Below are 24,281 nucleotides of genomic sequence, written 5' to 3'. Positions count from 1 at the left end.
GAAACCATCAAAGCTAAAAGAACTGAATTTGGTCAGTTTTGAATGTGGAACTCAGTTATGCATAGCTAACTTTGGGCTATATACCAAGTTTCCTTCTACAAAGAGGTATTTCTAGGTATGTTTCCACACTGCTAAAAATTAAAACAGATGCGCTGCACACCCACACATGCACGCACGCACACCCACACATGCACGCACGCACACACACACACACACACACACACACACATGCATGCACACATGTATGCAGTCACCTCAGTGGATTCGCACCAAGGATAATGAGCAGAGCAGACAAATGAATCTGACAGGTAATTTACCATTCCTGCTTGATTTCGTCAGCGGAGCCTCGGTGTGTTATGAACCAGGGAAATTAGACTTGTCAAGAGGAAGATAGCATCAGTGTTTAATGATTATTTTCCTTTACCTGACAGCACAATTACTCTCAACAAAATATACTGTTATCTAAGAGAAAAAGTTTAAGCAGTCCAATAATGAAAACAGTATTACTAAAGTTTTAAGCAAGCTTGACATCTTGGAGCAGCTGGTATGTGTCCTGATTTTTCTTTCTGTAGATTTGACACAAGCTAGACTAACCTGGAAGAGGGAACCACAACTGAGAAGATGCCAAGAAGACTGACTCATGGGAAGCTTGTGGGGAATTTTCTTAATTAGTGATTAATATGGGACAATCTAACCCACTGTGGGCAGTGCCACCCTGGAGTAGGTGGTCCTGGGGTTTATAAGGAAGCAGGCTGAGCAAGCCACAAGGAACAAGCCAGTAAGAAGTGTTCCTCTGTGGTTGCTGTTTCAGTTCCTGCCTCCAGGTCCCTGCTTTGAGTTCCTGCCCCCGAGTTCCCTCCATTAATGACAATGAAGCGAATTGGACCCTCTCCTCCCTTTGGCCATTGTGTTTTTTATCACAGCAATGGAAACCCTAAGACAATATGTATCCTCTTATGGCAGGCATGACACTGCATCACTGCATTTAGGGGAGGCAGAAAAGCCAGCATACCCAGTGTATTCGTGGAGAGATGTCTCTCTCCTTTCTTTCTGAATATTGAACAAAATGTAGACATTTTAACAGAGTTAGCAGCTCTGTGCTGGTTATGCCAACCCAGAACTACACAGGATCACATCACTGAAAATGCTATGTTAGCTGGGCAGAGTGGCTCATGACTTTAGTCCCAGGCCTCTCAAGTGAGCTTCTGGCCAGTGTGGTCTACATAGTGAGTTCCAGGACAGCCAGAGCTACATGGTGAAACCACAACTCTGAAAAAGGAAAAGGACATCAAAGGAAAGAGAAACTCCTGTGTCAGCATGAGAAGCCTCAAGTGCTCTGGACCCAGGTGTAAGCTCGCCCAAAGATGATGGAAATGGTTTTAATATGTCCCTTTGCCTTCAGAATTTGAAATTATTTTGTGTGGGAGTGGGCAATGTGTGCATACAGCTGTGTACACACACATGAGAGACCACAGAACATAGGCATTATTCCTCAGGAACCATCCGCCATGGTTTGGAGAGTGTCTCGCTAGGCTCACTGAATGTCTCTTCAGCTATTGAATGCCACCACACCAACTGATCTTCTTTTTAAGTGGGTGTTGGGAACCAGACTCTTCCTTATTCTTTACCAGCTGAGCCATCTCCCTGGCCCCAATATAGATATTTTTGATATCTATACTGAAAGAATAAATAAATACAACTTTTGGAGGAAAAAAACTTTAGATTTTTTTAGACAATAAATATATTTCATTTTAACAAGTTGTCAAGAAAATCACTTTATTCCAAGATGGTGTTTTCCTAGAAGTGAAAAAATAATAATTAGAACAGTTCCATCAGGGAACTAGATTCGTGGTCTGGCTAATTATTGCCCAGCCACATACTAACAGACTGGTTCCAGCTTGGCACTATTGGGAAGTTATAAAATCTAAAGGTGGGGGTCTGTCATAGGACTCTGGGATATCTTCTGAAAGGATATTAGGGCTCTGTGAATTTTTCCTCCAGCTCTTTCTCTGGGTGGCTGCCATGCGGTGAGCAGTTTTGATCCATTGCAGTGTCTGCCTCACACGCTGACTACCAAGCGTGACCTTCAATATTGCGAGTCAAGATCACCTTTTCTTTGTAAGTCATCTCATGGCTAATAGTAAAGCTGGCTATCACAGTTGGAATTAGATCACTAAACTCTGATTGAACTTTTTGAAAAGTGTTGATTAAACCATTTTATGAAGAAACTAGAGGATAGGGAGAGGCCCAAGAGGTCCGCATGGTCTGATGTCAACAGCGAGGGTCTCTCAGATGTCCTTCTCTGTGAAGTTCAATTACTTCCTAAAGCCTGAGAAGGCTAGTCCTAGCTCATCCTACCTCAGAGAAGAACCTGTGAGAGGGATGACGTAATAACAATGGAAGCAGGGCTAAAGATGGCTCATCATGAAAGGTGATGGCCACAAATCCTGAAAAAACTTTCTGCTCTTAACTTGGATTTGAAGGACTTGGCTTTGGTTCCTGGCATCCACATGGCAGCTCACAACCATCTATAACTCCAGTTTCTGGGAATCCAATGCCTTATTTTTGCTTCCATAGCCAACAGGCATGGCACTTCATACACACAAAATAAAAATAATTTTAAAATCAGTTACATAAAAATTAAGATAAATAGAATAAAATATGCTAAGAAAATCAATTGACCAAAAATAAAATGAAATTCAGTTCTTTTTCATGGGATCTCTGGGGCATCAGCTGCATCAAGATGAAGATGAATGTTTCTTTCCAGCTGCCAGCTGTCAGGAACTTCCTGAAGGGGACAATGCCCACAAGTGTCATACTGCCCATGAGAAGAAGTAGCTGCTGATGCTCTGGGTGAAGAATGGAAGGATTATGTGGTCCAGATCAGTGGTGGAAATGCCAAACAAGGTTTTCCATGAAGCAAGGCGTCCCGACCCTCTGCAAAGAGTTGGTGAATAAGGGGCACTCTCGTTCTAGACCAAAGAGAGCGAGAGAAATGTGAGTCTGTTAGGGGATGTATTGCGGATGCCAACCCGAGTGCTGTCAATTTGGTTATTGTGGGAAAAACAAAAGGAGAGAAAGAAAGTCCTGGACTGGCAGGTGCCACTGTGCCTCAGCAGTTGGGGCCCACAAGAGCAAGCAGAATCAGAAAGTTGTCCACTCTCTCTACAGATGATGTCCACCAATATGTGGTCAGAAAGCCCTTAAACAAAGAGGGAAAAAACACAAAGAGAGTAAGAAGCCCAGGACCAAAGCAGCTAACATTCAGCGTCTTGTTACAACACACAAAGAAAAACAAGAAGGAAGCAGCAGAACATGCTAAACTTTTGGCCAAGTGAATGCAGGGAACCAAAGAAAATACCAGAGTTGGAAGCTGTCCTCCCTGGGAGCTTCTCCTTCTGAATCCAGTTAAAAAAAAAAAAAAAAACAGCCACTAGTACTTACACCATGAAGTTCACACCTATGATTCCAGCTCTCGGGAGGCTAAGGCAGTGATGTTGCAAGCTCAAAGTCACCTGGGTTACAATAAGACTGCTCAGAAAGAAAATTGCTTATCTGGATTTTTTATCAATTGCTGTTGATCATATTAAAAACAAAGACACAGAATTTTAAATCTATTTCATGTCAACTCTTATGAAAATAAGCATGTTTTCAAAACAACACAGCTATTATTTTATACATGTATAAATTTACTTTCATAAATGTTATTAATACTTGGACCAACAGGAACTAAGGGTTGTCATGTCTATTTCAGTACTTACTGTGTTGTTCTGATTGTGTGGGGGCACTTTAACCTCCCATAGCTAGAGAGAGAGGAGAGAGAGTGTTTAAACCACTTTTCCCAATAATTGTAGGCAGCATTCTTTATATCACACCAGAACATGGCAAGTAGAAGTTAAATTTTCCATACTTTACTTTCAACTTAAAATCTTAAAACTATCTTCAATTCCTTTATCGTAATACAGTGGTCTCCACTGGATGGTGTTGATTCACTGAGTGTTCATCTTTTCAGTGTTGACACATCCAGTGTGTAACGCAGCAAAACAGTCAGCTTCATTAATATCAGCACAGTTCCCATGAGGGCATATTTGTGGCATTCATATTTGTGGCAGCTATTACACCAAGAAGTACCAGAGGCTAAGTGTTATCTAAAACATTGGGTGCAATTTCATGGTGTGAGACAATGGTCTGAATTCTGTCAATTAAATTGTAAATAAATGCTGATTGGTCAGTAGCCAGGCAGGAAGTATAGGCGGGACAACCAAACAGGAAGTAGAGGCAGGTCAATGAGAACAGGAGATGCTGGGAAGAGGACCCAGTCCTGTCCCAACCACAGAAGAAGGAAGATGTGATTACCCCACTGAAAAAGGTTCTGAGCCATGTGGCTAACATAGATAAGAACAATGGGTTAATATAAGTTATAAGCATTAATAAGAAGCCTGAGCTAATGGGCCAATCAGTTTATCATTAATATAGACCTCTGTGTGATTTCTTTGGGGCTAAACGGCTGTGGGACCTGGTGGGAGGACAGAAACCAGGAAGGACAGAAACCCAGACAACAATTTCATACAAGGCCTTGTTGATTACAATATTTTTCAAACTCTTTGTTTTTTTCTTTCAGGGTCTCACTCTGCAGCCCAGCCTAGCCTCAAATTCACAATCTTCCTGCCTCAGCGTCCCTAGCCCTAGAATTCATGTGCCCAACCTCATGCTCAAGTGTTTTTCTTCCTGACCTGATGCTTGTGTATGCTCTCTCCACTCTTACACAGCATCATGGACATATTTGGGGTGTCTGTTGGCAGGTTGTTCAAGAGGCAGAAGAGTGCCAGTGTCAGTCTGATTCTGGAGATGAGTCCATCTGAGCTGCTGCCTTCTCTCCATGGCTTCCTTGACTCTGGCATCCATCCATCTTTGCCTTGTTTTATCCAGCACTGCTTGCTGGGATTCTGCAGCTCTTTCTTAACCTTCATGACAAATCTCTAATAGCCTCTTACAGCTGCACTCTTGCATGGACATTTTGGTGACGTGCTCTATCTGGGCAACTTGAGCTCTTGTTTGTCACATGTATTTGTCAGAGAGCTTCGCAGACGGGCACCTCTTTATTTAGTCACTCTTTCTCCTCCTCTCCTCTCCTCTCCCCTCCCCTCCCCTCCCCTTCCCTTCCCTTCTCTTCTCCCACTCTGCCCTCACGAAAAGTGTATTTGTAATTTCACCTCCTAAAAGTGTTCCCATGGGATGATTTTTGGAATGCTCAGGCCTCTGAGTTTGCTGAATTCAGGCTCTGCGTAGCTGGCTAACCTAGCACCATAGTCTGTTTCCTACGAACTTCAGAAGAAAGGGACCCTGGCTCCCAAGTTTATTCTCATTTCCACACCCTTGTTAAAAGTAATCACACATCTGCTTTCTCTGAAGGTCAGCAGCAGGATGGGACTTGATTTCAAGCTGCTACTTTTTGTCAGCATGAATGAAAGCCCTTAACTCTGTGAATCATAGCTGCTGAACATGTTCTATAATCCATACTAAGTAAACAGACCCCAGTCGTTCCCTTTGTGACATGCTTCATTGTAGCAAGAACTCCATGTTCTTGTGCTATTCGTAGCAAGAACTCCATGTTCTTGTGCTAACTTGCTACTCTGTAGCTGAAATAATTCTACTACTTTGCTAATAGCAAAGCAAGTAACATTTATTACTAATGTTTACATTTCCAGAAATGTGCTGCTTAATAGCTAGCACAAAACACATACACACAAGATAACAGAATTTAGTGATGCATATTTGATTTATAACCTCTTTATGGCAAATTCCACATGAACAATTTATTCTCGGTGTTTTTATTGACTTTTCCCAAAAATTCTTGTACCTGCAGCCATTCCAAGGTTACAACTGATTAATGAGTGTAATCTGGCATGCATGTTGGCAGATATTTCATTTGCATCAACTAGAAAACAAAAGAGGACAATTAAGGCATGTGTCAGCACTTCAGTTGTGGGTAATCTGTCTTTCTCTACTGAATGAAGCCATCACTTTTGAGTACTGGGAGAATATTTTGTCAGTTTTTGTACCGCTCAGAGTGTGAATCAGACAGGCATCTTTTCAGTCCTCATCAGCATCAACACTCCTTCCATCTGCTGCTTTGACAAATCAACCAAACAATACATGAATCCAAGTTGGTCTAAATGCTACCATGATGTCATTACACACTGATCAGAGGAACCATGTGTACACATCATAGAGGAGCTCCATTCCACCACAAAGTGTCCTCAAAGTGCAGAAAAGCTGGACAAGGTGTCAAATGTCTTTGAGCCCAGCACTGAAGAGGCAAAGGCAAGTGAATCACTGTGGGTTTAAGGTTAGCTTGGTCTACATAGAGTGTTCCAGGTCAGCCAAAACTACTTCTGTCTCAAAAACAAACAAAAACAAAGAACAATAGAAGAGTGCAGATAAGAGAACTGATAAAATGCCAAATACCTAAATTTTGGCCATTGACTTTGTTTCTAACTCATGCCTAATTCTCAGCCGAGGAAAAAAAGATACACAAATTTATCATGTTATTTTCCACATGTTCTTTTCCTACAACTTCTACAGTCTGGGTATTCCTCGCATGGGCTCAGGTAATGTGGTCCTCTGAGTTTTCTGGGAACTGAATTCAGACCCTGGCCCAGACTCAAAGTCTACTTCCTGTGTGATAAAACCAAACAGTTACAATAGTTATCTCTGAATGATGACAATAGCAATTTCCTGCACCATATCAATTCAATAGTTTATAACTGAATACCTGGCATTTTCTCACTTCCTTGTCCATCATTAGTTGGTGCTTCCCCTCATCTGCCATTGGTCTCTCGTCCACCATGGATAGGACAAACTGGATTTTCCCCCATTACTTACAAGATGACAAGATTCCCTCTCACCACCCCAAGGTGACCAATCTAGTTTTAAATGAAGTTGTGCATTTGAGCATAGGAAGAGCTTTCCTTTCATCACAGTTATTACTGAAGCTGAAACTGTCCTGCTTTTGCTCACTGGTGTTCCTTGTGCTGTCACGATGCTCTCGACAAAAACCTTGTCATACTCATCAGGTTCTCTGCTGTGATAAGGCCTTGCAGTATCATCTGTATACTTCTTGCTTCACATCTGGAACCAGCTTTATATCCATAATCTGTGCTAGCATTGAATGAGAGTGGACTTCAGAGTGCAGGTGCTAGGGTCTCCTCCTTAGCTGATCATGTTCTGTGGGTCTCTTTGGTAGGCACAGTTAATAAGTTACTGTGTCTTCTTTTCCATACATAAGATGGCTTATGAATCCTATTGTGACTGCCAGTTGAAATTCAACAGCCTATACTTTTGTTTTAACCAGACTGTTGTAACTCCTTTATTCCATTCTGAGAATCTGGGTAAAACCCAAATATCCCACATGAACACACTTGCTCAATTTCATATTAGATATGCACCAGAAAGAATACACAATATGATGCTGAAAACAATTTTAAAAATTGTGTATTCATTGTAAAAAAAAGTACAAAATTTTCATATCTGTGACCATATATAGCACAGTTTCTCCCTCATCAAGTTCTTATTTCTATGAGCAATTAAATATCTCATGTTCAAGGGCTACAATTTGGATGAGTACCCTCCATAGACAGTGTATAAAGGCTGGTCCCCAGGGTGATGCTTTGCGGTAGGTGGGACCTAGCAGAGATTTTTGCATGACTAGAGCATGCCCTGAAGAGGACTGTGGAGTCTTATCTCTACTGCTTGGCTTTGGGGGTGAAGTTTGCTCTCTTATGTGCTCTGTGCTCTTGGCAAGAGGTGCAGCCCTTGTCAAAGTCCCAAAGGCAATTACAGGTGGTAGACTAGAACCCCAAGAATGCTGAGCCAAAATAAACTTCTCATAAACTTGTTGCCTCTGTATTTCATTGTAGTGATGGGAAGTTTATACATCAGCGATAAGAAAGAAAGAAAATGGGAAAATGTTTTATTTTCTTTTGGTCTAGCCCCATGTTGGTACACCAAAATGTAAGAGAGAGGATTTTTTTTCTTTTTCTCTTTAGCTCTTTGAGATACCCACCACCCAGCTCCCAAATAAATCACACATGGAGTCTTATTCTTTCTTATAAATACCTGGCCTTGAAAACATACCTATCAATTTTAATTGTTATACATGACTACAAATTTGATTGTCATAGGTGACTACTGACCTGTGTTTCTTGATTATCCTAATTAGTTCACAATAACTTTCAAAAACTAGAATTTTACCTTACATTTCAAAAATTTACATAGGTACAATACCTTAAACAAGAATAGAAATATATGTCCAATATGGTATAACAAAAATAATCTTAAATTTATAACAGTATACAAAAATTCTTTAAACAAGAGTAGAAACATATATACAGTGTGTTGTAACAAAAATTACCTTAAATTTGTATCAGTACACAAAGTCCATAAAAAATACAAAATATTTTATATTAATAGTTGTTTTTTAAAGTAGATTCAATAATCTTTTATCTTGTTATTCGTAGGTCAGTAACTGTGTATCAGGGATGTTCCTTTAGATCTGGTTCTTCAGCCAAGGGCAGGATCCACAGAATACGTAAAACTATTACCCAAGAATGTTAGGACTCTTGATCAACAGAAATGATCTAGTTTCCTTCTCAACATGGTGGTACTGGCTTTTTAGACACCCTCCCCCATGATCATGTCCAGGAAAGGCTGGACACTCTGAACAGTCTTCAAGAAGTCCTACCACAGGCTCCAGGGTAGCAACGCAACTGTCAAAAACAAACAACAGAACAGGGTAGGAAGGGAAAAGGTGACAAGAAGCTTCCCATACCTGTGCTCTCAATGAGAGAAGCAGGGGCAAAGCCACATTCCTGTGATCTCAGTCTGACCTGAAACACAGTAAGATAGATTGAAGGGAACCATACTCCTTTCCCAGAACTTAAAAAATCTTATTCATAGAAAGCCTTTAGAACAGGGTTAAAAATACATCCATAGCAGCTTCTTCAACTAGAACATTGTATGTTAACTATACATGAGTGTTACCACTGGTGGTGGAGGGGGGACATGGCATACACCCTTAAAATAAACCAAATAGTAATTTGATGAAAAACAAAAACACTGTCGGGAAGAGGTGGCACATGCCTTTAATCCCCAGTACTCAGGAGTCTGAGGCAGGTGGATCTCTGTGAGTTCAAGGCCAGACTGGTCTACAGAGCAAGTTCCAAAACAAGCTCCAAAGCTACACAGAAAAAAAAAAACTGTTTCAAAAAAACAAAAATCGAAAGCTGGGCAGTGGTGGCACACGCCTTTAATCCCAGCACTCGGGAGGCAGAGGCAGGTGGATCTCTGTGAGTTCGAGACCAGCCTGGTCTACAAGAGCTAGCTCCAGGACAGGCTCTAAAGCTGCAGAGAAACCCTGTCTCGAAAAACCAAAAAAAAAAAAAAAAAAAAACCAGAGAGAGAGAGAGAGAGAGAGAGAGAGAGAGAGAGAGAGGAAAAGAGCAACTAATTCCACCTGTTCTGGAGGCTCTTCCTGTGCAGTTGTAATCCACACTTCAGCAAGCAGCTGTCATGTGCAGATCCAGTGATTTGTTTTGAGAATACTGACAATGTTCTCTTATTCATGCCTGAATGTCAGGCAGCCAGAGACTTCCTTGCTATCTCCAGTCCACCAGTGCGGTCTGCAGAGGGTGGAGTGAAGCAGCTGGTAGCCCATGGTTTTCACTGCTTCTTTGGAGTTCCTAAAATAGAATTTAGAAAATCTTTCCTAACAAAGTTAAAATTCCTATAGATGTCTTTTCCAGTCCCACAGCCATTCAGTCCCAAAGAAATATACAGAGGCTTATCTTAAGTATAAACTGGTTGGCCTATTGCTCACGTTTATTACTAACTAGCTCTTACCATTTAAATTAACCCATAATTTTTACTTAGGTTTAGCCATGTGGCTTGGTACCTTTTCTCAGAAGCATTCTCATCACTGATTTTCTGCCTTTCCTCTTCCCAGAATTCTCCTAGTCTGGTTATCCCACTTATATTTCCTGCCTGGCTACTGACCAATCAGGATTTTATCAAACCAATATGAGTGAGAAATCTCTACCATGTACGAGAGCATTACCCCACAGCAAGTTCCTAAGGTTTGGATGTAAGTTTGTGACACAGTTCTGAGAAGATTCTCATAGTGAAGGTCACCCCCAACCCCCCCCCAAAAGAATTAGGTTCCTTTTAAGACAATTTCAAAGTGTTTTTTTTAGACCCAATTTTGATAAAGCTATAACTGGAGATCACACCACATTCTGCCCACTCTGATAGCCCCAATCCACAGGTCCATGCTGTGACAGGTTTCTAGGCTGGGAAGCCCTCTATTTAAGCTGTATTCCCTCCCTAATGTTAAAGTCTAGTGTCTTGGGCAACAATCAAACAATCGGTCCCTTAGCTCTTTTATCCAAGAACTTGGCAAAAATTTTGTTTTATAAATACTTATTCATCACAATCAATCTTCTGGAATGTTCTCTTGTTAGGATGAGATAATGCTGGCCACAGGATGTTAGTGCTGGGCATCTGAAATGTGGTCACCATGACTAAGGAGTTATTGAGAAGAGGTCTTCTGAAATAACAGTGGTTTTACATCCTCAACAGGGGACTGCTAATCACTGCAAACATTCAAGTCTCTCAACACCCTTAACCTGTCTTTCCTGTGAAAGCCATCCTATGTGTGAAGCTGAAATCTCTCCAAATTGACTTCTTTGACCAGACACCAGGGCTTCTTTTCACAGGCCAACGGCTATCCGTGTATTCTCACAGGCCAACAGCTATCTGTGTATTCTCATAGGCCAACAGCTATCGTGTATTCTCACAGGCCAACAGCTATCCGTGTATTCTCACAGGCCAACTGCTATCCTTGTATTCTCACAGGCCAACAGCTATCCGTGTATTCTCACAGGCCAATGGCTATCCATGTATTCTCACAGGCCCTACAGCTATCCGTGTATTCTCACAGGCCCTACAGCTATCCGTGTATTCTCACAGGCCAACGGCTATCCGTGTATTCTCACAGACCAACAGCTATCCGTGTATTCTCACAGGCCCTACAGCTATCCGTGTATTCTCACAGGCCCTACAGCTATCCGTGTATTCTCACAGGCCAACGGCTATCCGTGTATTCTCACAGGCCAACAGCTATCCGTGTATTCTCACAGACCCTACAGCTATCTGTGTATTCTCACAGGCCAACGGCTATCCGTGTATTCTCACAGGCCTACGGCTATCCGTGTATTCTCACAGGCCCTACAGCTATCCGTGTATTCTCACAGGCCCTACAGCTATCCATGCATTCTCACAGGCCCTACAGCTATCCATGTATTCTCACAGGCCAACAGCTATCCATGTATTCTCACAGGCCCTACAGCTATCCGTGTATTCTCACAGGCCCTACAGCTATCCATGTATTCTCACAGGCCAACGGCTATCTGTGTATTCTCACAGGCCAACAGCTATCCATGTATTCTCACAGGGCAATGGCTATCCACGTATTCTCACAGGCCAACAGCTATCCGTGTATTCTCACAGGCCAACGGCTATCCGTGTATTCTCACAGGCCAACAGCTATCCGTGTATTCTCACAGGCCCTACAGTATCCGTGTATTCTCACAGGCCCTACAGCTATCCGTGTATTCTCACAGGCCCTACAGCTATCCATGCATTCTCACAGGCCCTACAGCTATCCATGTATTCTCACAGGCCAACAGCTATCCATGTATTCTCACAGGCCCTACAGCTATCCGTGTATTCTCACAGGCCCTACAGCTATGTATTCTCACAGGCCAACGGCTATCTGTGTATTCTCACAGGCCAACAGCTATCCATGTATTCTCACAGGGCAACGGCTATCCACGTATTCTCACAGGCCAACAGCTATCCGTGTATTCTCACAGGCCAACGGCTATCCGTGTATTCTCACAGGCCAACAGCTATCTGTGTATTCTCACAGGCCAACGGCCCTCTGTGTATTCTCACAGGCCAAGGGCTATCCATGTATTCTCACAGGCCCTACAGCTATCCGTGTATTCTCACAGACCCTACAGCTATCTGTGTATTCTCACAGGCCAACGGCTATCCGGGTATTCTCACAGGCCAATGGCTATCCGTGTATTCTCACAGGCCTACGGCTATCCGTGTATTCTCACAGGCCCTACAGTATCCGTGTATTCTCACAGGTCCTACAGCTATCTGTGTATTCTCACGGGCCCATAGCTGTCCATGTTTTTTGGAGCAAACAGTCAAGTCCTTTGATTATTTTGAATTGAGTTTTAGTTTTGTATCTTTGCATTTGTATTTGTATTTTTCTTTTAAACACACGATACCATGAAGTTCAATTGTCTTGTCATCTTTGGTGTCAAATTCAACACCACTGCCAAGAGTTCTTTTTGCTGTTGGCTGGTTCTTATTCTGTAGAAAAGGCCGGGCCACTAACTCACAGGGCTCCTCCTGCTTCTGCTTCCCACCAAGTGCTGGGATAAGTCTTAAAGAGCTAGTTATCCATCCTGTCTTCTAACAGCATTAGCCACAGTGACCAAGATGTGGAGGCCACCTTCCCTACTGATAGGCAATGGTTAAGAAAAAGTTATTCTGCCTGTAAAAGGATGGTAACCCCATAATATGCTAAAAATGAAAGCATCTTAAAGACATGAGGAAAAAAACAAGCCAGTCATAAAAAGGGAAATACCGTTTGATTGCATTTAGATGAATTAGTTATAACTATAGAGACAGAAAACAGATATGTATGGGCCAAGAGCTCGAGGGGGAGCAAAGCAAAGGTGTGAAGATGCAGAGGCTCTGGTTGCACACTATGTTCAGCCATGCAGTTACCTGCTTAAAAGAGCAAATCTTAACTGCGTTTTACCATGAAGAACTTTCACGGTGGTTAGCAATCTTTGGACAACTCTGTTATATGGAACTAACCGAAACACAATAAAGAGATAAATACACACAATGGTCTGTTCAAGGCCAGTGGATACAAACAAACACTTCAGGCTTCATTTTTTGCTAGGAAAGAGAGAGGGGGAACAAGGGAGAGGAAAAGGGAATGAGAGAGTGAGGGAGTGAGGGGGAGAGAGATTCTGGTTCATTTTCTATGCAGCCAGAATGAAGAGATAGCAGAACCCAGGCCCTAGCCCATGACACCTACAGAATAAGCATAATGTGTAAAATAATAGAATTTCATAATGTGTAAAAGAATAGAATTTCAATGTCACATAAAATTATTTTAGCCTGACAATAAGACCACAAAATAAAACAAGTTATGCTCTCCCCCCAATAGAGGTATTGATCTAGAATGTGCCTTACAATAATCCCTCCTTTCTTGCAGTTTTTTTTCCCGAGGCTACAGTTGCTATAAAGTTGTTGTATAGTGGTAATTCTAAACTATTAAATGGAAAATCCAAAACCTAGTTTGTTCACTGTTCTGAGTAAAACGATGAAATCTCTATCCCGCAAGAGACATAAGCCATCTTTTTGTCTGGTGAAGCCACACTGTGTACACTACTTGTATCACCTGGTAGTTACCAGATGAACGGCAGTGTACCAGTGTTTGCTTTCAAGTTAACTTCAAATTTCAAAATCAAGTTTACTTAATGATGGGCCCAGAGTGCAAGTGCAGTGATGCAAAGCAAACACGAGGCAAATGCTGAGTCATAAAAACAAAACATGAAAGAATGGACTGGTACTGGGTGTGTGTGGCAATGTTGCAGGCTATACTGGAAAAAACCAATGCCTCGATCTCTCAAATCTAAGACTCTTCCCTAGCAGATGCTAAAAATCTATAGAAACCCAAGTCCCTTAATGCCGTAATATTTACTATATTACAGTACTGAGCCTATGCATGTTCCCACATAATTTAAATCATATTGATCACTTACAACACATAAATATTTGCTATGCTGAATATTTTTGGTTAATGGTTGACTGAATCCACAAATACAGAACCCACACATAAAAAGAAACAAATGTACATAAATGGACAGATGGATATAGATAGGGATAGTTTGGTACTGACCAAGCTTCAGGCATCCTCCAAGGTGGATCATTTATGAATAAGGCACAACTTAACTCAACTGATCATGTTAAACCAACAGTTAAAGCAGTTCCTCATGACAATAAGATGTCTCCTAATGACTTGCTGCTATGCTCACAGCTCAGTACATTGCTTGACCCTCATCAGAGAAGCTGCTTCTTCCAATAGAAGGGAATCAAGATATCCACTACTGGACAATGGAAACAGTGAGAAACCTTGGAGCACTCAGTCCTAAAGGAGATCTCTTCACCAACCTTCTCCCCACAGGGCTCAGAATCTAGGCAGAAGAGTAGGAAAAGATTTTAAGAGCCAGAGGTGGTGGATGACTTCAAGTCACAACAGGGCTGATACACATTTTAACTCAGAGACTGTAGCAGCCTAAATAAGACCTACACATGTTCAAGCCAGGGGAGTTCCAGCACTGAGATGGGGCAGGGTGAGTAGAACAGGCTCCCCCTTACTAAGAAGCTACTGATACTGGTAAAGGGAGAATCGGTTTTCTCCAATCGTGTTTTATTTCAGGGCACGTTCCATACATAGAAGTAGTTGGCCACACAAAATGAACTCCATGTGGTATTTTTGCCTACTTGTTTTGTGGCTTTATTTTGGCTTTGTCAATTTTTTTCTTATTGGTTGTTTTTCAGTTTTCGTTTTGTTCTTTTGTGAGAGATGATGAAGTTTGGTGTTTAGGGAAGCAGGGAGAATCTGGGAGGAACAGAAAAACATGATCAAAATATACTATATAAAATGTTAGTAGAGATGTTCGCAGCCGTCGCTGCGCCGCCACCCCTCTCTAACACCAGCGCCGCCTCTCACTTGCCGAGCTCCAGCCGAAGGAGAAGCGGGGTAAGTAAGGAGGTGCCCAAGCCAGGGCTCGTACAAAGAGACTGCCCATAAATCCACCGGTAGTAAAGCACCCAGAAAACAACTGGCCACAAAAGTCGCTCGCAAGAGTGCGCCCTCTACTGGAGGGGTGAAGAAACCTCGTTACAGGCTTGGTACTGTGGCACTCTGTGAAATCAGACGCTATCAAAATCTCCAAAGCCACAGAGAAACCCTGTCTCGAAAAACCAAAAAAAAAAAAAAAAAAAAAAATCCACTGAACTTCCGATCCACAAACTCCCCTTCCAGCGTCTGGTGCGAGAAATTGCTCAGGACTTCAAAACAGATCTGCACTTCCGGAGTGCTGCTATTGGTGCTTTGCAGGAGGCACGTGAGGCCTATCTGGTTGGCCTTTTTGAAGCTACCAACCTGTGTGCTATTCATGCCAAACGTGTAAAAATTATGCCAAAAGATATCCAGATAGCACGCCGCATACGCGGAGAACGTGCTAAAGAGTCCACTATGAGGGGAAACATTTCATTCTCAAAAAAATTTTTTTCCTCTTCTTCCTGTTATCATATTCTGAATGTTAGATATTTTCCCGTGGGGTCAAAAGGTCCCTAAGTATATGGTTGCGAGTGGAAAAATAGAGGACAGAAATCAGGTATTGGCAGTTTTTCCATTTGCATTTGTGTGTGAATTTTTAATATAAATGCAAGATGTAAAGCATTAATGCAAGCAAAATGTTTCTGTGAACACATTTCAACAGTTCAACTTTATAACAATTATAAATAAACCTATTAAAATTTTCTGAACAATGCCAGCATTTGGATTTTTTTAAAATAAGTAAATTTTTTATTGACAGCAACTAAATGGTGTTTGTAACATTTTTATCATACAGTAGATTCCATCATTCACTATACTTTTCTGAGTTGTCCTACATGCAAGTACATGTTTTTGATGTTGTCTGTCTTCTCTGCTGTTCGTGTAAGTTTGCTATTAAAATACATTAAACTATTAAAAAAAAAGTTAGTAGAAATAACTTTGATCAAACAGCCCAGAATTATGAATATATTTAATAGATTTTTATTAAGGGGAGGGGGAACTAGCTCCTTTTAGCCTCAGGCTTTAGTTGATAAGTATGCTTATAACTTGGGACATTCATAAGCAATCCAGGCCTGTTAATTCATCTGTTAAAAAGAGCAGATAAATCCCCCTAACTATAAAGACTCCTCCTAGTCTTTCATTTATCAGTTAAAAAGACTGAGTTTCCCATTGCTTTTGCCTGAATGTGAACTTTCAAAATGTGCCAAAGAGAAAAAAGGCCTTGAAGGTTATGCAGGACCTCCAGGTCACTGAGTCATGACTTCACCTGGAGAGGCCCTGCTGCTACAGCTGCTCGACATCACGTGTCCTGCCGATGTCTATGAAGTTCATCAACAGTGTACCAGCATTGTAATCAAACATCTTTACCAAAGCATGCTTATCTGCGTGCACTGGCAGAAGTGTAATAAAGGGAGAAATCAGACTTTGCTAAGTGTGCACTGTAATGGTTTGTCCAGTTGTCACCTTATTCTGCAAGTGCTCTGTGTGAACACTAGGAAAGTGATCTGCTCACATGGTGCCACGGGCAAAGGGCAGCCAAGTGCCAGACCCACAGAAGACTAATCTGTGAAAAGTATGATCAAGCTGAATATACTTACCGCCACCACTGGTCTACAAAACTGCATGAAGAAGACTCATTGGGATTCCTCAGGAGACTCACCCTGGCAGTTAGAGACCATCTCATCAGGCACCCACCCTGTTCCTCCCTCCTCCAATAAGCAGTCTGGTTTGGCTCGGCCTGACTCTACAGGATTTCCAGGAGACTTCATCACACCATTGATATGAGCCTGCTGGTTTTCTGTACCCATCTCTTTATTTTTTTCTTTTATTTCAAATTAAAAGTCACATTTAAGAGGCTGAGGCTAGAGTTCAGACACAAAGTCAACTATACAAAATCCTATTTTCTAAGCACTTTCAAATTCCTGTCCAAGTGCAGTATTAGAACATGTGTATTTTCCTGGACAACTGAGAGCAGGGTGTCCTAGTCTATGTCTTCTGAACACTGTCATATGCTCCTCACAGTCTGAGGAGTTGGTGCTTCTAGGAGACTCCATATTTATTTTCATTAGAAGCTTCTCTCACTAGCTGGAAAAGCAGTCTTGGCACAAATACAGAGTAACTTTTCCTGCTACTGCAGACTTATTATCCAATATTGTAGCTGTCGAAGCTGCAAGTGCTGACATTAGAACAGTCACAGATCCCAGGCATCAGCCACTACTGTTTTCAGTGAGTTTCACGCCCATGGGCGACAGCAATGCGCACACTTATGTGAGGATGTATTTTATGAACATAACCTATCGGCCATTAAGTTTGAAGCCTGGCTGAACTCATGATTGGATTTGTAGTCTTCACAAAGAGGAAAAACTCGATTACCCCGCTCTAAAACAACACCTTGTCAGAGCTGTTGTTATTCTTCAGAGTAAAAGGCAAAATGCCTCACTGACACAACATTTAAGGAAGTATTATTCTAACTAGAATTGCAATAGTTATTCAAATAAACTTTTTCTTTCAATTGTCTCTTTTGTGATATTTTGAAAAAAAAGGCCTGTTAGTAAATAAAATTCCACTAATAATATTTATTTTTAGATTTTAATATATTTTCTGCTAAAAAATCAAGTTGTCAAGACAGGAAAATATTACTGGTTTTGTTATTACAAAAACAATTGATAACTTTTAATTCACAAAGGATGAAAAAACAAGACACTGACCTCATTGTACATACACCATTACAATACAATATTAGTGGTAGAACAATACAACATCAAAGACTTTGCATACACACATGTACTTTGAAACAAGAAACACAGGACAATTTTAACCCTTTGACATGTCCATGACCACCAAGAGAAAGAATACCACAGATCACAGACTTGAGTCTAATTGGTTTCCTGGTACATAGTCAAGACACAAGAACCCTAAAGCACACTGTATTATTAACGGCATCTGCAGGTCTACACGTGCTGATTTGGAACTTCTCCCCATCCAAAGTGATGTGGGAGGAGATGTATGCTGTGAATATGTTTTATTGCCACTGGTTAAGAAAGAAGTTGCTTTTGGCCAATGGCTTAACAGAGTAAAGCCAGGCTAAAAGAGATACAGAGAGCAGGCAGAATCAGAAAGAAGCCATGTAACCACCAAAGGAGAAAGACATGAGCTGCTAGCTGGAACCTTGCCACTGGCAGGCCATGAACCTTGTTGTAAAATATAAAATAATAGGAATGGGTTAATTTAAGATACAAGAGCTTGCTAGAAATATGCTAGTGTCATTGGCCAAACAGTGTTTAATTGATACAGTTTTGTGTAATTATTTCAAGTCTGAGTAGCCAGGAATGAACAAGCAGCCTCCCCCAACACCAAAGCAATCTGCATCCACTGGCAAGCAGCTTAGTATGTTATGTACTTAAGAAGATTACAGCACAGAGAGTATCTTAGCTACAAGATTTAGGAAAAAGGTTCTGCACAGATCACACACACACACACACACACACACACACACACACACAAAATTGTTACCAAGGAAGGCAATCTGGAAATTACAAATACAATCCTAGGAAAAAGAATCATGGTCACAAATCATTTCCTTTCAAACCCTATGAAAAAAGAAGTGTGTGGTGTTAAGGAGCTGTTAGTACAGAAAGAACAGAAAACATAGGAGTGAGAAAAGTCAATCTGCCACAGGAAATATGGATTTGGTTGATTTTCTAAAATGAGGTATAAAAGTATGTCAGTAAATAAAAACAAACAAAACATCAACAACAAATTAAGAACCAAAATGCATATCTTCAATGGAAAAAAAAAACCTCTAAGCTTATTATAGTTCCTTTATTAGATTAGACATTTCATATACAGCAGTTAATCTAGAAAAATACATTTAGAAATCTTCAACAGACCATGCCTCCCTGTAACAAAACCTTCCAAACCCTGTTTTATTATATAAATCAATCTACATTAGTAATGTAAAAAGAAAATACTCAAATTTTGCAGTGTCATTTTCTATCCAACATCCATCTGATTTATACAGGTTTCCACTATTCAAGTGGAGGTTAGAATTCTATTATGATTTTCCTTCCTAATGTTTTCTGTACATATTAAATAACCTAAAAAGCTCCTCTTGTAGTGTGTTCACTATTTAGCAAGTCTACTCAGTATTTCCCAGTACCATTCTCATTGAAGTAATCTGCCAGTAAATGTAATTAAAACCTGAAAGTGCGTGTTTTAACTTTCTCAAATAATGGCTTATTTCTGGAGGAAGCTATGGAAACGGTTACCAATGCCATGATTAGAAACACCAGGTTAGATGTACTCTAAGCCTATACAACACAGGTATATACATAAGCTAAATTATATTAAGTCCTTAGTGCATATTTACATCAAACAATGTCTACTTCCAGAGGGTCATACCAAGAACTCAATATGGCACTAAACATAATCAGGATTGTTAGCTATAATTCAGTACAGCACGTACCAAATGCCCTGATTTGACTTAGACTAATCAGAACTCCAGTATATCACAGTGTTTTAAGTATTGTCAGTGTGCTGTCCTAACAAACAACCAAGGTATCCAGCAAGGATGCTGTGAGACAGTAAAATTAGATAGCAAACCTTCACCCAGGGATCCTATCTGGGTTATGAGCTTCAGCACTAAAGACTGCCACTCATGCAGATTCCCTGAAAAAAGTAGTACACAGGTCTCAAATGGATCAACTTCATTTTAAACGCCCAAGAACGTCTTTTAAAATAACTGGCAATGACTATCATTGTACCAAGTAAAGAACTTACAGAGCATGAGAAGAAATCTATATATCCAGTCTGGTGACAGCAAGGGCAATGACACGTGGGACCCACACCATTTTCCTCACCAAGTTATCCAGTGTAGATGACTGGTCAGAATTCTGAGTTTTCACCTTTTACTGATATTCAAATATGAAATGCAAGCATCCAGGATAAAATGAGTTCAAAATTACACACAGTTATAGCTTGCTGCTTGCTTGCAAAAAAGCAGCAAATGAGGGCCCGCTAGTATCTTCACTTTCTTCTTCTTCTCTGACCCTCAAAAAAGTGCAAAATTAGAGTCACTGTCACTGCTTGGTCCAAAAATGAAACACACCATTTTTAAGATCTGAAATTTCTGAATCCAGATTCTTTTCCACAGGCTATTTTTCATGAGAGTCAGCGTCCAAAGACAGTGCTTAATTCCAGAAGAATCAATTCTACAATCTGGTTTTGGTACACGGTATGAACCGCTATGTTACCAGTCTCTCTCTCTGGCTTTAGCAGAGTGGGGCCAAAAACAATTGCTATACTCTGATAGGTCATTCGGTTTTTTTCTCCATTTTCTATAACCCTAGAGAGAGAAAACAAACGTTTAAGAAACAGAGGAAAACGTCAAATTGTATTACAAACCTAACAGTTTGCATTTAGAAAGAGATTGCTGACTTTGCTGGGGTGATACAGGTAGGATTTAAGCACGTCACTTCGGTCTGGCTGCTACATGGAGCCGGTTTCTTAATTAACAGCTGAAAGATCAGCAAGATATGTACTGTGGCAAACTTTAAATGGTGATATTTTGGCTTTGCTTTCAGACTAGGATACAGACTTAAATAAGTTACCACACAGGTAACAGTGATCCATCGTCTACACGGGGAGGATAGTTCATCAGGGAACTGAAGTTACAACTTTCAATTTAATATTATTTTAAAAAATCGTCTAATAGGTACTTTAGTATTTTATTATTTTCACACTTTGTGTGTGTGCACCACAGTGCACATCCAGAAGTTAAAAGGACAACTTGTGACAGTCAGTTATCTCTTTCAGGTGGGTCCTGGGGACTGAACACAGGTCCCCAGAGTCAGTGGCACAAGCCTTTATATGCTGAGCCATCTTGCCAGCCCTGCTTTACTACTTCAGTGTTTCAGAGATGTAACAAATTCTTTTATTAAAGTAGCTCTGTAGTAGCAATGGAGAGCCATGAGAGCTATGTTTTAATGTCACATGTCCCACTTAAGCCATCTCATCTTCCCGTTAAGTCCAGTCTTGTCAGAACGCCTACTGTGTGGTGAGTAGTACACTAAGAAAAATAAATGCTACAAGTTGACCTTCTTTGAAAAACTTACAAAGACAGTAATGACACATCTATGGACGAATTGGGGCCTGGATGACCCTGTCCCATGTGCTCTCCACTGTCCTAAACCACACTTCCTACCCATACAGCTTCTTACCTTTTGAGGTGTCTAAACAGAATCTGCATTGTATCTTGATTTGGCTTTGGCAACTGCCTGATTAGGTCCTTAACGGCAGTGACACGCTGCCTTGGATCTTGTTCTAAAAAAGTAATAAGCAGACACTTTGCAGCAAATTCTTATGGAAGGAAAGGCAATGGAGTTTGGAAGCGGGTGTTTGGTAACATACAGTGACATCTGGTGGTCACACCTAAAATCTCTGGAGTTTTTTCAATTGGTTGAAAAAACTTGTTTAAAAAAAGACTATCCAATAGCTTAATTTGTAAAAATGATTTTCAGTATCGGGGGTGGGGAGGAACTGAATAGAACAACATACTTACTAATTGCACTAACAAAATCATTAAAATGGCTAAATGTAAAAAGAGGTTCTGGTAATTCTCGAAAAAACATTTTGAGTGCTCCAGTGACTACATGAATGTCTTCCCATTTACTGTCATTCAAATCCAACTTCTCATCTGAAAAACAGTAGGAATAAGACATTTTTAAGCTTGCTTTGAACCAGTTCTTCAGGCTATGGGCAGTGCTGCTGGAAATAAACAGGAGGGCACACCCTCTTACCGTGATTAACAGCAAATCTCAGCTTCTGAATCACTGCAAGGTTGCCACTTACTCTGTAGATACCATCAACGTCTAAACCTACAAGGAAATAATACTTCATGTTTGGAAGAAACTCACTGTTGCTTCTAAAGATGCATAAGTATCTCCATTTGGGGATTTTACCATGCTGACCAGACTGGCCTCAAAATGTTGGGCTGCAGCGATCTTTTGCTTCATCTGCCCAAGCAGCTGCAGGTACAGATACATTGTACCCAGCTGCAGAATTCTTATTCTTAGCATTAGCTAAAAATCAACTGGATAAATAATTCTCTTTTCCTACATGGTTATTTAGATTCTTGGCAATTTATTCTGAATACTGTTTAGTAAACAGCAGAAATTCTACTGTTTACCAGGTATACTGTGGCTTTGCTCATAAAAAATCTCACAAAAGTCAAAATATGAACAACTGATATTTAATATTAATGTTATTATTAACATTATTATTTAATATTAATAATTAATATTTAATATTAAGATATTAAAGGATAGTTTTTAAAGCAAAGATAAAATCGACCCGTCCATTTTTTTGCACATAATTTTAAAATGTAAATGTATGTACTGAAGACACTGGCACTCTCTTAACAGTATCTGTCACACCAATTGCTTATGGTAGGCTTATCCAAAGCTACTGACTAGTGGTTCTACAGAGAACATACCACGTGATAATATTTTTTCAGGTATGGCCAGAATCATTTGAAATTCATATAATTAAACCTGAAAATATTAAATATTCATTAAATAACAAAGCTGTACACACCAAACAAAGCACATTTCTAATGTTCTATTAATCATTTAGCCTCAAATAAAGCAAATAAACAGTGTCAAGTCTTGACTGTCATGCTGACAGAGTCAATGGGTAAAAGATCTGAAATTGGCAGAAGTTACAAATGAAGTAACACAAGTTGCTACCTGTGTCGGATGCTTCTGATACACACAGATGCTGTGACAATAGTCAATGCACTATCAGTCATAAGACATAAGAAACGAGTTTGTTGTACTCTCAGGAAATGACCTACATGATGTAGCTGAGCTCTCCTTTCTATGGTACCACAAGCACTCTCTCGACGACCATCCTTACAGCACTCACACCAGCACATCAGTCCTTGCCAGCTTCAGTCACCCCTGTTTTCATATAAGCACTCGCAACTCCAGATGACTTGGACTGCTACTATAGTGACATATCAAACACTGAATGAGGCCTGAAGGCCTTAATTTGAAAAAGGTAAAATTAGGTAATATTTTAGCACACAAAATGTTTCATTTTTTTAAATACATTTCAGGACCATAAGGAACTTCTGGTTGTCTCACTCAGAAATCATACAATTTTATAAGAGCTTTTATTACACTTATTTACTAAGAGTATGTGAGACAGGTACCATAGTACTTGTGTGAAGGTCAAAGGACACTGTATAGAAAATGGTTCTTTTTCTCTCTCTCGGGTCCTCAGGCCTGGTGGCTAGCACTTTACCAGCTGAGCCATTTTACTGGTCCAGCCCTAGGGATTTTGGTCTAAAACAAAGAGCTGTTTTGCTTAATGTGAAAAGCAAAACTTGACAGCATTCTCTTACCATGTTCTTCGACATGCTCAATGCATAACTTCACAAATTTTGGCACCGTCCCATTCTCTCTCTGACACAGACTAGCAAGATTAGATCCAAAAACCTGATCTGAAAGAGATGTTTTTTAAATGAATCACTTTGCTAAACATCAGTTCAGAAAACAGCTAAGTACTTCAGCGTGCACACACGTGCCTCCTTCAACCTCACATTAATCTTCCCAAATAAACTCAAAGACTACACAACTCACTCTTGTCAAAAAGGCTTTGTATTTTTTATTCCTACTGCAGAAACCACTGTCCCTAAATATGGTTCCCTTTCTTTACCCCGGCCTCAGGCAAAAATAACCTCCTTAGAAAAACTGACTATCCTTTCCTAAGATAACTAATTCCAATCATTTTCTACTGGATTACTGGGAAAGGCTCACAGTATTCATCAAGTTTGCCTGCCACCCAGTAAATTCTGAGGGCTAGAACCTTGTTCTGAACAGCAACAGGTGCTCACGGCTCCTATCTCATGCACAGCACTTAGAAAATACCCAAATAATTTAAAAACTATTAAAACAAGCTATGTACTCTTCTTGTGCTGACACAGGATTCCACAAAATGTTTTAAAAGCTGTTCCATTAATCTTTTAAACAAACAGTTTAGACACTGCATATATGTGCTAATTATTCAGGATAATAAAATGTCTAAAGTGATATAACCCCACAAGGCAACAACTCAATATTTCTCAGTGAAAAAGTTAATTTAATGAACAAATTAAGAGTTGCTTCTGAGACCTCCTCTGACATTTTTTTTTGAAGGCACTAAACAAACCAACCTACATGTTTGATCCATTAGTACTTATCTCTAACCCCTATGAATGCATGGTGGTGTGAATAGGTATGGTCCC

General features: G+C 40.4%; 2 protein-coding genes across 7 annotated transcripts in view; one reads left to right on the top strand and one right to left on the bottom strand.

The window, feature by feature from the left end:
• Nucleotides 1–7,703: 7,703 nt before the first annotated feature.
• Nucleotides 7,704–15,514, top strand: LOC119816320 (histone H3.3A-like). The gene is made up of 4 exons (XM_042055315.1): nt 7,704–7,845; nt 9,579–9,706; nt 14,940–15,099; nt 15,159–15,514. Exons 1-4 carry the CDS (start codon nt 7,704–7,706, stop codon nt 15,512–15,514), a joined length of 786 nt encoding a protein of 261 aa, XP_041911249.1.
• Nucleotides 15,515–18,798: 3,284 nt separating this feature from the next.
• The window catches only part of Arhgap12 (Rho GTPase activating protein 12), a 96,782-nt gene continuing 91,299 nt past the window's right edge, over nt 18,799–24,281 (bottom strand). For all 6 annotated transcript variants that reach the window (XM_038332700.1, XM_038332698.1, XM_038332702.1 and 3 more), the window contains 5 exons: nt 23,400–23,498; nt 21,793–21,870; nt 21,555–21,689; nt 21,214–21,316; nt 18,799–20,339 (listed from right to left, as the gene is read on the bottom strand). In XM_038332700.1, the coding sequence (XP_038188628.1) occupies nt 20,165–20,339; nt 21,214–21,316; nt 21,555–21,689; nt 21,793–21,870; nt 23,400–23,498 (590 nt within the window). In that variant the 3' untranslated portion in view covers nt 18,799–20,164. The remainder of the gene's footprint in view (nt 20,340–21,213; nt 21,317–21,554; nt 21,690–21,792; nt 21,871–23,399; nt 23,499–24,281) is intronic.

Source organism: Arvicola amphibius, chromosome 6 (assembly GCF_903992535.2).
Source record: "Arvicola amphibius chromosome 6, mArvAmp1.2, whole genome shotgun sequence".
NCBI lineage: Eukaryota > Metazoa > Chordata > Mammalia > Rodentia > Cricetidae > Arvicola > Arvicola amphibius.
The sequence above is the reverse complement of the archived record's forward strand: the minus strand, read 5'-3'. Positions and strand labels throughout refer to the sequence as shown.